General features: G+C 39.6%; 1 protein-coding gene across 1 annotated transcript in view; it reads left to right on the top strand.

The window, feature by feature from the left end:
• The window catches only part of LOC131981994 (neuronal acetylcholine receptor subunit alpha-7-like), a 40,825-nt gene extending 37,172 nt beyond the window's left edge, over positions 1 to 3,653 (top strand). Inside the window, exons 9-10 of the mRNA XM_059346549.1 lie at positions 1,669 to 1,778; positions 1,884 to 3,653. Of these exons, the coding sequence (XP_059202532.1) occupies positions 1,669 to 1,778; positions 1,884 to 2,507 (734 nt within the window). The 3' untranslated portion in view covers positions 2,508 to 3,653. The remainder of the gene's footprint in view (positions 1 to 1,668; positions 1,779 to 1,883) is intronic.
• The last annotated feature ends 14,020 nt before the right edge of the window (positions 3,654 to 17,673 follow it).

Genomic DNA, 17,673 nt, shown 5'->3' on the forward strand with positions numbered 1-17,673 from the left:
CTGCTGCCAGAATCAGGCCATATGTCTTTTATCATCAGCCCCTAATCACCTGATAAGCACAGCACGATCATTTCAGTTAATTTAGTTTGACCTGCGTTATCTGTTTTAACAGCATTTGGCTCAGGACATTTTAATTCTCTTCAGTTTTAATTCATTTTTAATTTTGGTCATTCCCATATAATTAACATTGTGGCTCGTGATTATGTTTTAAATTATTTGTACATCATATCTGCCGGCAGTCTTCTTCTGACTCTTCCTCCATAAAGAACGCCAAAGTGATTAGTGATTACCCATAAAGCAGTCAGGACGCAGCAAATGTCCTTCAAACTCTCATAAACACATTTTTAATGCTATTTTCTATGGGCTGGCTCTTATTTCTTCCCTCATCTCATCTTTGTTTTATCATCTTCTGATCCTCTCCTCTGGTCCTCCTCTTTTTCTATTTTCTTTTTTCACACGATCCTAACTAGGAAATGCATGATCTGGATTTTTTTCTGCCGATACTAATAACCTGAAAATACCTGCTTCTCATGGCCGATACTGATAACTCACAATTTCACATTTTAAATTATTTTCACATTTAAAAATAAGTTTATAACCTATAGTTTATGCACAACAGAGTGTAAGAAAGACTAAGATGTGGTAGGCAAAAATTAATAAAATATTGATTTATTTTTTCATTATTCATCATTCATCATTTTTACATTAAAGAACTTCACAAACATGCTTCAGCATTAATAAAGCATTTTGCCAAAGAAGTGAAATTAAATGCATTGACACAATCTATCAAATCAGACACTTTGGTATCTATTAAATATTCTGATCACAAAGCAACTTTAAAGGTGCATACCACCAAATACTATATTAGTGTGTATATGTTTTATATTAGCAACTAATTATTAGCTATAATTTAATCATCAGAATAATACATAGTGATATAAATGTCCTATTATCCGTGGTTAATTTATATTGTGCATCCCTAATCGGAACAAATGAGGTCATAACCCCAAACCTCATGAGGTCATGAAGTTTGACTTTGCTGTCACTGCAGCAGCCGGAGTCATGTTTAGCTGTTAGCTCTTCTTTTTCACAGTCACTAGGAAACAAGAGAAAGGAGGGTACGCCCTCAGATATGCTGCGTGTGTGCGTGTGTGTGTGTGTGTTTGTGCGTGCGTGCGTGTGTGCGTGTACATGCTGGGAAAGAGCACAGTGTGTTCAGTTAATGCTCCCCTACACTCTCACTGCTGTTCCCTTCTATGGGTGAAAAACATCCCTCCAGAACCAGCACTAATCTCTCTCTCTCTCTGTCTCACTCTCTCTTTCGCTTGCTTTCTTTTTTTCTCTCTCTCTCTCTCTCTCTCTCTCTCTCTCTCTCATCTACTGTTTTATGGTTTGTTTACCCCCATTCTCTGTTGTGTCACAATTTTTGCACAGATTTATTTCCCCCATTTCAGTGCAAGTTTTTTTCCCCCTGGCAGTATAACTTCTTGCACAAATTGATCAGACGTGCTTTCCTTTCATGTTACAGTGTGAAATCAACCTATTTTTGGGACTTAATTTAAGCTTAATGTTTAACCTGTTTGTACATGTTCATTAAATGTGACCATGGGGAGGGCATGACCATATGTGTATCTCTGAGAAAAAACTATTTTTTTCTGTCCTCTGCAGCCCAGTACTTTGCCAGCACCATGATGATAGTGGGGATGTCTGTGGTGGTGACAGTTATAGTGCTGCAGTTTCACCATCATGATCCTCAGGGAGGCAAGATGCCCAAGTGGGTGAGTGACTGATTTAATCAGATAATCATCTCTATTGTCACTGATTACATTTAACACTAATGACGGTGTTTGTGTGTGCCACTGACACTCCCTCTCTCATTCCAGGTTCGTGTTGTTCTGCTGAACTGGTGCGCCTGGTTTCTCCGTATGAAACAACCAGGCGATGAGCGGAAGCGGCCTGGTTACAAATACCGTCAGGCCACCCAGCACCACTCCAGCACCAGCTCCATAGAGATGGGCACTGTACCAAGCCTCACCATGCCCCTCTCACAGACATCCTGCCCACCCTGCCCCACAGGCACCTCCAACGGTTCCATGAGCCTCTACTTCGGCAATTACCACCCCATAGAGAGCCCACATTGCCCGCCCTCTAGCGACTCCGGGGTAGCGCTAGGGGGTCGTGCCCGCGGCTCCCTCAGTGATGAGGTTGAGCCACCTGGAGGAGTCGGAAGCAGTGTCGGAGGCCTGGGTATGGGAGTGGGTCCCGGTTTGGGAGTCAGCATGCCCCCACCAGAGATCCAGCGCATCTTGGAGGAGGTGTCGTACATAGCCCAGCGGTTCCGGGACCAGGACAAAGCTGAGGCCATCTGCAGCGAGTGGAAGTTTGCAGCGGCAGTGGTGGACCGGCTTTGCCTGGTGGCCTTCTCTCTCTTCTCCATCATTTGCACCTTCACCATCCTCATGTCAGCACCCAACTTCATAGAGGCTGTTTCAAAGGACTTCACATAGCTGGTCGCAGCTCAAAGAGAAGCAAGACAGCAAAAGATCAAAGTTAAAGAAGAGATTAGAGAGACGGTGGAAGGAAACAATGAAGGGTGCAGTATGTGGTCCCCAACCTACAGTCTGAGCACTCCATTGGAAAGGAACTAGACTACACTGTTTTATGAGAAAAATTACAATATCTCTGGATGGAGCCTAGCAGCTGTGCCAAGCTGCTGAATCGTGTAGTCAAGTAAACCAATCACGAAACAAATATTCATGATTGATGAATAAGTAATTACAAAGACAAATGATTATGTTACGTTAGCACATTCCAAATTAAAATGAGAAACATGCGTTTATTGTCCCTCTCTGTCTTAATATCAGACACAAATTGTTCATATCAAGAAGAGAAAATTAGGTTGGGCATGCAGACTGAACAACAAAATCTGGGGAGACTAGAGGCAAAAGGTTGGCAATCACTGTGGCAATAGAGGAGGGCCCTGTATAGATTTAATGAGGGTAAGATGATATGGCAGCTAATTGTCTTTACCCCCAAATATAGTGTAAATATCATTGTTTTATATGCACTATTCATTAAAAAGCAGCTTAATTTACTGTACAGTGACTCATACAGTAACACAGTCCACCTCACTGCCTCTTCTCTAGTTCAGTTAAATCATCCTGTATGTACAAACACACACATACTGTACGTACTAGTATCACCTCAGTCCGAGCGCACACACCAACTGTTCCTCCTATAAGGAATTCAGACTCTTTTCTGATGATGTACCATCCCCGTAATGATGTTAGGATAGTAATCAAAACGAGATGTTTCACTGTGATTTTTAATTGTTTTTGCTTTCACCTTGATCAACAGAGCAGTGGACATAACTTGATTGCTTTGAAACATGTGTAGAAGCATTTTCTTTACCATTCAGAGTAGGAATGCTTACTTAGGCTCACTTTTCACTTTGTCTTGCCTGTTTTATTTTAGCCAATATAATCTGTAATGTATAAAGAACAGTTTGGGACAGTGTTATATTGAAATACCCACTATATTGTACTAAAAAGTACTGTGTCAACTGGTATGTACTGGTGTTAACCAGTAACACAAATGCAGTATTTTTCAGTCAAATACTGTATGTTGAACTGTACAGTACATCTTTTAACCAAGTGGTCATTGATTTAAGTAGGAAACAGGTCAAGAAAAAGTCGTCTAACTGCAGTAAAAAAATATTCATGGACTTTGTTGGACTTCACTGTACATAAGTGTTCATTGAAGAGCGATGTGACTTTTTTTTTAAACTTCTGACACCACAGACAATGCAGCAAGATAAAAACTTCACAACCCCACTCGGCACCCTATCACTGGAGAATATACTGTAGATTTCTAAGCGACCCTAGCGTCAGTGAGTTTTGTCTGTGTTTTGTAGAAGGAGCTGAGCGACGGATTCACACAACAAAGTTGTTAATGTGTTCAGTGCCACCTCCACCTCCCAGCCACCTCTTTGTCGTAGCAGCCATTGGCCTCTTTAACTCTTTCTCTGTCATTCTAAGTGTGAGTTTTTGGCTCTCTGTGTTAATAAAAGTCTATTTATTCTCTGTATAAGAGGCTCTGGGAAGATGTGGTTTGTTGCTTGCGATCTGGAAGATTTGCCACAGAAAGTAGACCAAGCGTTTTATATTCACTGCGGTGAATACATTTAAATTACAGTCTGTTATTATGTGGTATTCTTGGAATTATCCCAAATACAAATAATAGCAGAGACCTCTTAGATTGCTCTATCTGCAGTTTGTGGCTTTAAACAAATCAACACTGACTTCTGCAAGATAAGATATGCAACTTTATTAATCCTAAAGGACATTATTGTGCCAGAGATTGCACAGGAATGAGAACATACATACATTAAAAACAATAACGGTAGAATATTGAATGTGAAGTGCATAAGGAGTAATGCTAACACCAGTGCCTATAGAATAAGATACATTTTATAAAATAATAGTAATATTGGGCATGATATTAAATAAGTAATCTTGCACATGATGTTGAAAAAGTAATTTGTGCATAATCTTGATATTATTGTTCTCAGTGTCTGATGTTTTATCTTTCCTTTCTGCAGAAGTGGAAGAAGTCACACACTTTCGATGTCCACTTACTTACTGGGCAAGACACCAGCCAATACTTTCATTTCCATAAACTCCATCCACAAGTTTTAAGTTCAATCAGAGGACATGCTGCTTTACTGCAACCTGCCAAATTACCAGAAAACAGCTCAGCCAGATGTCTGAAGTGCAAAAGTAATCAGGATAATGCAGAAAAAAAATGAGACTGAGCCATTTAACTTGTTGTAAAACAATCGTTTCAGTGGCATAAGAATGTTTTATTTAAAGATAAGCACATCCAAAAATGCAATGTCACCATCAGTGTCATTGCTAATTATTAGGAAGACTAATGACGCATTAGATTGTCTGGTGTTTGTGTCACAGAGAGCTCTAAATCTCTTGACTAACTGCGATACATACATTATGCCATCATGGATCAGGATGTGATTATTTTATAGAGAGCAAATAAGTCATAAATTAAAAACCAACCTTTTCAAACAAGAGAAATATATTACGAAAATTCCCTTTATTTCTGCAAAACTCTGTTTTTCTTCGATATTGGTACACATTTGTCTTTGGTTGGAGATAAGGAATCAAATAAAACATGGAATGGGAGGAAATTTTTAAAAGAAATCTGAGATAAAATATGCCAAAAAAGAAAAACTTGCAAGACGAGGAATGTGGGGCATGTTTTCCTTCTGTGGTCTAGGAAATATGCTCTGATGTCTTTTTTGTGTGGCCAACAAAGGCGGCCTCTCAGCTTCCAAATGTTTGATGTTTTGTGGATAAACTCCAATCAGTAAGGCAGAACCCACATTTTAAGCGGAGTGGTTTGCTGGTTTAGTCCTTGTGGAGATGTAAAGTTATATTTTAGCAAGTCTGCAGACTCAATGATTATCAAAAGTTATTAAAGGAAGGCAGTTATCTATCTTTAGAATAGCTTTTTTCATCTCAAAATCTTACTTAAAACTACTCAATAACAAATAACACAAGCTGAAATGTATTCATTATGGAAAATAGTAAATTTATTTAAGTTAACTGGCTAAACTAAATGATACCACAGTACAGCCAGTGCTCCTCTGTGTTGTGTGTTTGTGTGTAAAACATCCGGACACTAAAGCGCTGAGTTATGCCTGCTGCACTGTGTCAGTAAGCTAATCATTTATTAAAGAGACATGGGGATAAAAATGAGTGAAACAGTCCATGACGGAGTTAGATAAAAATATTACACATCTTGGGCAGAGGGATACGCAGCACTTTGAACAAACTTTTTAAAAAGCAATTGAGTAAAAAATGTAGAAACTAGCTGTAGATGTAGATGTATCAAACTTCAAATGACATTTCTGTTAATAGGTACACAAGATGTGATTTAGACTTGTAGTTCTGCAAGACGAGCAGCTACATATTACAACTGGTCCACTTCTACAGTTTTACAGGGGAGATACAGGTAATTTTACAATTTTGGTGAAGGAGACATCAATTGTGTGGGAGAAGATGAGAAGTCAAATAGAACAAAAAGAAATATAACAGGTGAGTGGTTTGTATAATAGTGGTTTAAATAGCAAAGAACCAAATACAATGGTATGATTCCCTTATATTGTTCCAGATGAACAGTCTGAAATAAATAACATCAATTGTGTGTGGTTTAAATTGTCTGTTTGCAGTAAAGGAAAAGCGAGAGAGGGAGAGACGGGACGTAAGAGCAGCAGTCAGTCAGTGGGCCACACATAAAGAATGTTACATAACTGAGGATAAACAGAATCACAGCTGCAGGGCAGGATTATAGGTTAAGGATAGAAATGGCAACTTCATGATAAATCGTGACCTCTGGCAGTCAGTGTGTGTGTGTGTGTGTGTGTGTGTGTGTGTGTGTGTGTGTGTGTGAGTGTGTGTGTGCGCATGTGCGCGTCTGAAAGCTCTCAAGGCATTTTGGTTGGGAGACAAACAGCCTCTTTGTATACTGTGTTAAAGGTTAATCCCTCTCTGTTTTCTTCTGCTTACCTTAGCTACTGAGGTTTTGCAGGGTGTGTGTGTGTGTGTGTGTGTGTGTGTGTGCGTGTATGGAACAACAGAATGATTAAGTCTCTATGAACTGATGATAATATACTGGAGCCAAAAAGTACACAAGCAGGGTAAACAACAAAAAAGTAAACAAGTTGAAAGTGCACTGACTATATTTTTTTCACCAAGGCTGTAGAATCCTTGACATGTTTAATTTTAACCCCAAAGATTGTTTGTCGAGGTCGAAAATTGAAAAACCATACAAAATGTAAAGGTTATCAGTTTTGTGAATAAAACAAAACAAGGTAGAAGGACATCATTGTGTCTTAGTGCACATAAAAAAACAACATTACTGGAGACAGGAAGGTCACACCAACTGCAGCCACAGCCTGAAAGGAGAAGGAAATGTACCCAAACACAGACAAACTCAATTCCCAGCAGCAAAACTCTGAACTATTGCTGCTTTAACCTTTCTCTGACTGGACTGAATCACTGCAGGTAAAAAAAAGCTGTGTCTGACCACATTATGAGGACAACTATGAGGTCTATGAAATGTTAGCCATCATTAATGCATGACGTAACAACTGTATGTCAGTACAGGCACTCATTGAAATACTTGCAAATTCCAAATTTCAACCCTAGAGAATATTGGGGGATATTACATACTGCCAGAATGTGTAAAATTGTATTTTTATTTTTATCCATACTTGGCCTTAATATGCCGTCATAGTCAAGTTCTCCTCGTACAAATCCATGTGGTTCTACGACCAAACAGAGAGACATGGGGACCCCATTTTGATATCCACTGAAGTTACCAAATATAGTTCTTCGCCCGATAAAGGGTTAAGAAAAATGACACCAGGGATGACCTTTGAACCAGAAGAGAAAGAGCAGTGACAGTGAACAGCTGCAGAAACACCAAGTGAGTGATGCAAGAGGGAGGCAGCCTCCTGAGTGAGAAATATATTGGTGATCTTATCTGTGATCATAGAGATCTTATGGGTGAAAAAGTGTGTGTGTGTGTGTGTGTGTGTGTGTGAGTGTGTGCGCGCGCATGTGTGTGTGTATTCCTGTTTCCCACAGTATGACAAAGGAGCCTCTGCACCAAGAGTGCATTGTCAGCATTTACCATTTTATACCCACTTAATGTAACATACACAAGAAAACAAAAGAAAAATAGTATTATTTGAGAAATATTGTCAATCCTTAACCATTTAATAATTGCTCTAGTTTGCAATAGGCTGGGCTGTTACGTTAGAACACTTTCTAAAACTAAACCCTTTTTATGCCCTCATTTAAACAGCAATTAAATCCTGACAGTATTAGTGAGCGCTGTTCTGATTAATCAACAACGTGCTGTGGCAATTAAAGCACATTTCTGAATTGTTATTAGAACATAAAAACATGTTCTAGATTGTTTTTTTATGTCTGTGGCAAACCTGAGTACAATAGTAATTGTCATGAGGGAAAAGTCGGATATTCTAAATCAGTTTTAACCTTGTGATTATTCAGGAAGGTGGGGAATACAAAGCAGTCACTCACCATATTGTACACAGTTTAATTAGAAATCTGTTCGTTCTTTTGTTCCACTGAGACATGTGAGAATTTCATCAGGGATCAGAGTACAGCAGCACTGAGAAGACTGAGGCTCAGTGAACACAGGACTAAAACACAATACACATATTCAAACACATGCCACGTGTTGTTTATTTTGTTATGATTACAAGTAATACTCCAATCTGTTAATCTGTAATTCATTAAAAATATAAAGTACTCTTTGCTGTGTTGAGGCCCTGGAGGACTTGTGAAATCCTGAAGGAAAAGTGTGTTTATTGGCATTTGTCACACTGTTATTGTTTTTTTTATTTAGAAAGGGTTTCCCCTTGTTTCCTAAATTTGGGAACCCTTTACACTTCCCCATGCTTTCCTTATGTCTTATATTGTGTCTTACATCATTAAATTTACATAACAGTCTTGGGGAAAACAAACCATTGGAGCAGATGCGTGTGCCCCAATCTCATCAACACCGTCTGGTATACATAGCAAACCCCCTGTGAGGAGAAACAGCTCAGCCGCCACACTCAAGATTCAGGGATGACAACATGTAAACAAGTGTTGTTGTTATTGTTGTTGTTTTATGTCAGGCCAGTGACAGGTAACTTGAGGATATGGAGCCCGAGAGGTAACGTGGCAAAGTGCAAGACTGGGTGTCTGGATGACTCGCATACACACGTACAAAGACGTAACAGCCACACACATCTACACATAAACACAAACATGCTTGCACACCATCAACATAAACACGTTCACACACACTGTGCACGGCGGGAGCCTGAGCGAGACCAGATTGCATGTTCAGAGTGTCAAATGGTCAGACTGCTGAGCTCAGCGTGCAGCTGATGTATACTTCACAGGGAATCAAAAAGTTATGAACCAAAACAGAGACACTTTCCTTTCCCCACCTCGGGAATACAGATTAAAATCTAATCTGCGATAGTTAATAATGCAACTACAGCAGGCGGTATACTGTAGGTAAATAATTTTGAATTCTGAATTATATGCAGGTCAAGAGAAGCTAAAGGGCAAAGCGGGGAAAAACGTCAGGAAAGTAATGAAATCCATGAAAAAGTTATGGGTTGAAGCTCAATCTTATTACCATCCAATATGCCAGCGACCTCTGCCTGCTGAACTGCTGGCCCAGCATTATTGGTTAAAAGAAAAATGAAGCTCTCACTGTGTGTTTGCGTGTGTGGCAGGTGGATTGCTGATGGGTGGGTGGGCCTCTGCAGCCGAATGCTATTTCTTCCTCAACACGCACAGTGAGACGCGTCAGCTCAATCCTCGCCCCCGGAGCCTTTACCTCCTCTCTTGCTCCCTTTTCACGTTTTCTCATTCCAGCCTCAATCAATCCCATAATCCCCTGGGGGGCTGGAGTTGGGAAGCAACCCTGCTGGACGCTGCTGCCACACCAGATGATCGTCTCTCCCCCTATTTGTCCTGCAAGTTGCTCAGCCACCTGTCCTGTCCTCAGGTCCAAACGGTCTCTCAGCCTCACACACCACCCCAGACCCATCAGTTCTTTGGTTAGATTGGTTAGAGCAGCTATTTTGCAGCCAATTGGGGTCGCGAGATGATTTCTGGGGGTCAGCAAATCATTTTGGAAGTCAGCTCTGTCTCCACTGTGTTCATGTGTTTTAGTCTTTTTGGTCATTTAATGTCTGTTTTTTGGTAATTCTGTGGGGGTTTTTGGTCATTTTGTGTCTTTCTTGGTAATTTTGTGTCTTTTTTTTTTGGTGATTTTGTGTCTTTTTGTCATTTTGTGTCTTTTTTTGGTCATGTGTCTTTTTTTTTGGTGATTTTGTGTCTTTCTTGGTGATTTTGTGTCTTGTTTTTGGTGATTTTGTGTCTTTTTTCGGTGATTTTGTCTTTTTTTGGTCATTTTGTGTCTTTTTTTGGTCATTTTGTGTCTTTTTTGGCCATTTTGTGTCTTTTTTTTTGTCATTTTGTGTCTTTTTTAAAGTCTTTTTGTGTCTTTTTTTTTGTCATTTTGTCTTTTTTTTTGGTCATTCTGTTTTTTTTTTAGTCTTTTTGTTGTCATTTTGTGTCTTTTTTTAAGTCTTTTTGTGTCTTTTTTTGGTCATTTTTTTTCCTTTTTTGGTGATCTGAACTGTGCGTGTGAGATTCTGTTCAGTGAACGGGGGTCGCGGACAATATGCATGTTAAATTGGGGGTCGCGACTCAAAAAGGTTGAGAACTACTTAGGGTTAGAGTGGTTAGACCACGTGTTTCTACTCATTTGCTTGCTTTATGTTTTAGCCGGGAATGAGCTCGAAGTAGATTCACTGCTCTAGTAGATCCCTTTAGAAGTGTTCTGGGTGGCTTACATTGACATTTTATGAATGAACTTGTACAAGGAGAATTAAAAGAGAGAGAGAGAGAGAGACAGCAGTCTGTGATGTGTCATTTCAGCACACGTTTCCCCTGGCATTGTATTTAATGCAAAAGAAAGGCGTTTAGCCTAAACATTGACAGACACCGTCAGTTTGGCTGGCGCTGTTTAGACCAAGCTGGGAACAGCTTGAAACAAACAGGAAGAGGTGAGAAACATTGCTGGGGGAGAGAGACGTCTGAAATACCTGCCTTAGTCTACTGCCCCTACGACCCGGCCCCAAATAAACAGAAGAAAAATTAAAAAATGAAATGGATGTTTTAGCCTTGCTGGCACTCTTTGTGGCAATGTCAGTGTGTTCGTTGGTTGGTCTGTTGGTCAAACTCTCTGCCTGAATTTTTAACCATGAGGTTGATAGTTGTGGTTTTGAGGCATGCCATGAAATGTGGTCTAAGACTGTTCTTCCAAGAAAAGTAACAGAACCGGTGTCCCAAAAGTCAAAGGACTTATCACTCAGACTCTATTGTTTTCTTTTAACAGAGACCAGGGTCTTTGTGAAACCACATATTTAGCTATTAATGTAACCATGATACTAAAGGTCTTCTAATCTTAAACTACAATATTTTCTTATGATCTTTCCCTAAGCCTAACCAAGTTTTCTTGTGCCTAAATCTAAACAAACCTAAACCATAGCATAACATTAGAAACAGATACTTTTTTGTGATGTGTTTTATTTTTCTGCATCTTTGCTGTCCTATTCTGTTTCAGTAATTCATTAAGGCATTATTTAATAAATTCTGTTGTGACACTTTCATTACAGTAATAAGCAGTGATTAATTTCAGTGGCTGTGAGAAAAGGGACAGCCTGAATGCTAATGTGACGCATCCCCAAATGAAAAAGCAGCAGCGGGGCTGACTGGACAGGGAGCCCTGTCATCCATCAGTCCCGTCTCCTCTCACTCTCCTCATGGCTGTCCTGACAGAGCGGGGCCATCACTCCCCTCTGTGGGCCAGCGGTCTGGATAACTGTTTACTTGGCTCCGTCTGCAGGCTGGAACCAAAACATGAGTTTTATATGTGAGACGTGATAATCCCCCCGGAAGAGATATGGTGGCAATTAAATGAGTCAAAATGATATTCATATTCATGGCACACAAACAAATGAGCCCAGCATTTTGCAAATACGTACAATGGAGTCTGCCAAGTGATGATTTCGCCAAGTTTCAAGGACAACCACAGAGAAAGCAGACTTCTGAAATAGTTATTAAGGGTAATATATCACAGATTCATGCATAATCAAAAACCTAAACAATGTAAGAACAGAGGGAAAACAAAGCAGATTGAAACCTTTGAAGTGTAAACAGGGAATGAAGCCAAAATCAAATGCATCATAGCGATTTAACAATCTTCCATCTAATACTGAAACCATTAGATCCAATGTGCTCATGGAGCTCAGAGGACAGGCTGCAGGTCATACTTTTGATGGCTCCATTAAAAGAACCCCAAATGCTCTTTCCTCATGAAAAAACTGCAACATGCAGCCCCTGTAAGCACACAGATGGCCATAAATGCGGTAAGCAAACATCCAATATACCACACAAATACCTACTAGAAAACAAGCAACGATGCACAAACAAACAAAAAAAAACAGTACAAGCATGAATCTCTCTCGTTCGGCAGTGAATATGAGATGATGCATGATGACCCATAATCCACAGGCATGAAGTAATCTGAGCAAATGTGCATTTGGATTATCAGTCTGGAACAGTCTAATCTGAAACACTTCTCAAACTGGTTTACTGAAAGGTCATGGAAGAGCCTCAGCCATGTGGAGATGAAGTATTTGTCTCAGTGTTGTCCGAATGATGAGCAAGTGCAGACGAGTTCAAAAGCTTTGGCTAGATAGTGTTTGCTGCATTGCGTCACCTCACAGCCTGAGGGTTGTGGGTTCAAAACCCAGCTCTGTGCCTTTCTGTGTGGAGTTTGCATGTTCTCCCTGCATCACCGTTGGTTTTCTCCAGGTTCTCCAGCTTCCTCCCACAGTCCACAGACATGCAGGTTAATTGGTGACTCTAAATTGCCTGTAGGTGTGTCCTGGGTGTACTCCGCCTCTCGGCCAGTGTCGGCTGGGATAACTCTGGCCCCCACCCAACCCTAATTAGGATAAGCAGATATGGATAATGAATAAATGAATGAATACATTTGGTATAGATATCTGCATTGCCCAGAGGGTGCATCCTAATGACTCAGCATCTACTCAATGAGATGCCACTTAATCTTGCACGTATGGTTTCCAGATGATGAATCCTAATGGTGATCCCCCTCTAATGACACTATGATGTTGACATTTGTGGTTTTGAGTGACATGTCTGCTGGAAAGATTACCATAAAATAGGACACAAATATTAATATCATATAATAATAATAATACCTTTGGTCAGTGGCGGTTCTACACAGGGGCCTACAGGGGCCACTGCCCCTGTGAAGAAGTCCTTGGCCCCTGCTGTGGCCCCTGTGTCAAATTAATAATAAAATGATACATTTATAATGATGAATGACTGAACAATTCTTACCTATTTTTTGTTCAAAGAATATCTCATTGTACACAAAAGGAACCCAGAATGTGTACATTGTATGATAGTCTAATTGTGCAATAAAAGCTTGTGTATATATATAAAAAAAACATAATTCTCACTGGACTGCACTTTCAAAATAAAAAAAATAACTGTGCACAAAAATGAGAAATGTCATTGTCGTATAAAAATAATTGTTATTGTTAGTAAGTCTCATTGCTTAAATCAATGTTTTTGTATCTTCCAAATATCCTTCAATGAGATTTTTTTTTTTTTAAAAGAAGCTAAAATAAAGGGTTTGAATGCTTAAATATCATGTTTGGCATTTTTTAATGTGCCCCTCTGATTAAACACTGGCCCCTCCTTGGCCCCCACAGTAAAACTGGTCTAGAACCGCCACTGCCTTTGGTGATCCTGTAACCTTTCATCTAGTGCTATCAACAGGTTAAAGTTTAACTTGTTTACTGCTTTATAACTTTTAGAAGTTTAGAAATAGTAAAACTTGTGTCCCAAAATACATTCAGTATTTTCACTGCACTCTGGTGTATTCAGGCTATCTGAACAAAATGTCAGCTCCAAACAGAAGCCCTGACACCAACATCTGACATTCATCATTTAGCCCTTTTTCAATGATGCGCTGCTGTGTTGCCACTCGTCCTCTTTGTGTCACAGCTGTGTGACTGACTGCATGCTCTATCTCTGATGTGGAGTCTGAAGGGATTAAACTCCCAGTTAAGGGACAAGTAGCTGCTCTGTTACATGTGAAATGCCATCAAATTAAGTTAATGCAAAAGACCCCAGCTGTGAATGCTCACATGATATGCTTATTCAACACGCATGCACACTTTGCTGGAGAATTTACTGGGTGCGCACATTAACACAACACTGTGCATGTGCAGACTCTCACACGTGCATCCTCGTGCACACTCTTAACTGGAGCTGACACATTCTTAACACAGAAGATAATGGCCTCAGCCTTGTATCTGTCCATTCGCTAATGTCCCATATGTGCTTGCTCGGTTAGAATTCAGCATTTATGTCCGTCTACATTTTCCTCAGTGAGCCACAAAGTGTGAGGGCATCCCTTGCGTGTAAATAAAGAATCTTAGTTAAAGGGAAAAGTCATCCAATAAATGTATGTAGGTGGCTGAAATCACAGAAGTAGTCTTTATTCAAAACACATTTTGTGACTATACTTTTCTCTTATTATTACATCTCTCTGGTGTCCTGAGGCTACTGTGGTAGGAGTTCTTCCATGGTATGTTATTGATTTATACTGGGACATAATGGCAACTTAGGGGCTGCATGGTGGGGTAGTGGTTATGTTGTGGTTAGCACTCTCGCCTCACAACAAGAGGGTCGCCAGTTCGACTCCAGCCTGCTGATCTTCTGTGTGTTTGCATTTTCTCACCGTGTTAATTTGGGTTCTCATCAGTAGTCAGGCTTCCTCCGGTCCAAAAACATGCACTTAGATTTAATTGGTGACTCTAAATTGCCTGTAGGTGTGAATGAGAGCGTGATTGTCTGTCTCTATGTGTCTGCCGTGATAATCTGGCGACCTGTCCAGAGTGTACCCCGCCTCTCGCCCAATGTCAGCAGGGATATGCTCCAGCCCCCTGCGACCCGAGTGCAGATAAGCGCTTAAGGATAATGAATGAATAATGGTAACTTAAGAAAGAAGCCCTTATTCTTCCTCCCTGTTCTTCCTCACATCCGTTCAATGATATGGTATGAGGTTTTCTTTTGGCTTTGAATGTGATATGACTAATCAAAGTTTGCTTAGGTCGGGCTGGAGAACCTGGTCTCACAGGAAATTTGAGTGATTCCGTGGCTATTCCACGGATTTTGAATTAAGCAAATCCGTGGCTATTTCACGGATTCCTGTGAGACCATGTTGGGCTGGACGTCTGGGTCAAACAAACACAATTTAACTTGTGCATATAAATAAAGTCTTGTAACATTCTTGTATCTTTACATATATGCTATATTAATGTTGTAAATGTCATGTACAGCCCCTTTAACTTAACTATGTAACTTGAGTCATGAAACAAATGTACTTATTTCAACCCAAACCATGATCTATTACTAAGTAGTTTCGTTTTACCACCTTGTTTAAATATGTGACCATAATCTGGGGTACATTTACCTTGAAACATAATTAAAATTGCTTCATTGTTGTATAGGAACATATTTTTGGACAGTTAGTGGGTTGGAAAAGCAAACCATGCACGGATAATAAGCACAGTTTCCAGAGTTTGGCCATCACAAAATAAAGAGAAAAAGATGAACACCCAATATGGGGCAGAGCATCTCTCAATATTTCTCCTTGAATTATTTTTTCCTATTTTAACTGCCCACACTGGCTCCTCTCCCCTGCAAGTGTGGGGGAATGGAAGAGTTGTCTGACAACTCTGAGAGTTGTGTTAAGTTTGCTCTCAACACCCAGTGGAGGCATAAAAGATGAGAAGCACTTCTTCCAAAAACCGCCCTTTCTTATCTCTCCTTGAGCTATGTGGGTTGACTCTAACTGCAGGAAGTCTGGGGACTGTGCAGAGAGACAAAGAGATGGCAGATTCACAGTTTAACAGCTTCATGTATCAAAGCATTAAGTTACTTGACATTTACTACTAGAATTCGTAACAGCAAAAGTAATCACTAGATATTTATCTTGAGTTAAATACTGTATTTATGATGACATGACCATGGTCATAAACTTTGATTTAAAATGTGTTTTTGGACTTGGAAAAAATAGCTGACAAAACAAACTACTACTACTTGCTACTACTTAGCAAATAATCAATAGTCATAGAAGTGTGTTTGTATGGAGATTGAGAGTTTTCTTTGTCCATTTTCTCTCTGATTCAAGATTTATTTTATAAAGTTTTTACCAGAATATTCTACACAGTACATTCTCTAGATAAAGTTTTAATGTGTTGTGAGCAGGGCTGTAGTACTCGACTCCAGTCTCAAGGTCAAATTTTTTAAGTTTAGCACTTGTCTCATGGCCTTGTTGGACTCTTGGCTTGGCCTTGGGCTCGTCTATTGAGAACTGGTCAAATTGTTCCTGGCTGCTGATTCAAGATCAGTTGTATGCAACAAAGCTTGTTCTACCAATGCGTGGAAATAAAATACACCTCCCTCTTTTCCTCTCTGACGTTGCGCCTGATCTCAGCACTTGCCACAGTCTGTAAACAGTTACATTTAACCCATTGACGCCTAAAACTTCCTGTAAAACCTCTGGGCGATTTTAAAATAAGCCCCTAAAACCTGAAGTTTTTCTGGAAATTCAACAGAAGTGTCAACGCTTCTACTAAATAATAGATTTTTCAGCCTCTGTAGCAGATAGAAATGAAATTCAAAAAGTATTTGAGAGCTTATACAAATACTACAAAACGACGTATCTGCTTTCCAGGCTTCAATGGGTTAAAGCAAGTCATGAGCTTGCTACCGCTAACAATAGATGGCAAGATGTCTGTGAATCTAAATTTTATGCAGTGATTAGTTTGATGTTAGATGATAGGTCAATCTTGTTTATACATATATTATTTCTGTCAATCCTTACCTCTTTATCAACATATTAGCATTTGAAAAACACTTAGGCCTTTATCAGGCAAAGAACTATATTTGGTAGTTAGAGTCAGGTAATATTTCAAGAAAAAAGTTGCGAATTTACTAGATTAAAGTGGCAAACCTACAAGAAAAAAAGTCGCAAATTTAAGAGATTTAAAGTGGGGAAAAAAGCAACTTTTTTCTCCCGGATTCACCACTTTAAATCTCTTAAATCTACGCATTTTTTTCTCGTAGATTTGCCACTTTAATCTTGTAAACTTTTTTCTCAAAATATTATTTTCGTATGTTTTTTTTTTTTTTTTTTTACACATTCTGGCAGTATGTAATATCCTCCAATATTCTCTAGGGTTGAAATTTGGAATTTGCAAGTATTTCAAAAAGTGTCCTATTAAGGGTTAAAGTGGTGAATGTTTTTCTCGTAAATTTGCGACTTTTTTCGCGTAGATTTGCCACTTTAAATCTCTTAAATCTGCAACTTTTTTTCTTGTAAATTTGCCACTTTAATCTAGTAAATTTGCAACTTTTTTTTTTAAATATTACCTGAAGTTACCAAATATAGTTCTTTGCCTGATAAAGGGTTAAGACTAATGAGAACTTGGACAGATCTCAATCTGCTCTGGACTGGTTCTTGACTTGGTCTTGACTGCCTCTGGCCTTGTTCTTGACTCGGATGGACCTGCCCTTGGACCTGGCTTGGATTCGATAAAGTTGGTTTTGACTACAGCCATAGCCTCTGAATACTAAAGTGACTTTTGGCTTTGGATTTTGGAGTATCTTTTTTTCTGAATTGGGTTGCCATGAAATAGTGCAATTTGTATGTAAAATCCCAACAGAAATTGCTGTAAGTTCCTGTGTCCACCCCACTCTGAGAACCATTGAAAGGATATATTTAACCTGTTGCTACTGCTCTTTACTTTCCCAGTAATATCCACCCACATGGAAGTTAAGCTTTATAAATGATGTCTGCTTCACTGGTGATCTTTTTTCCACTTGACCCACAACCTCACCAATCCTCTTACTTGCTCGACAGCTCTTCTCTCCTGCTCGCTATCATGCC

This window comes from Centropristis striata, chromosome 12 (genome assembly GCF_030273125.1).
Source record: "Centropristis striata isolate RG_2023a ecotype Rhode Island chromosome 12, C.striata_1.0, whole genome shotgun sequence".
Taxonomy (NCBI): Eukaryota; Metazoa; Chordata; class Actinopteri; order Perciformes; family Serranidae; genus Centropristis; species Centropristis striata.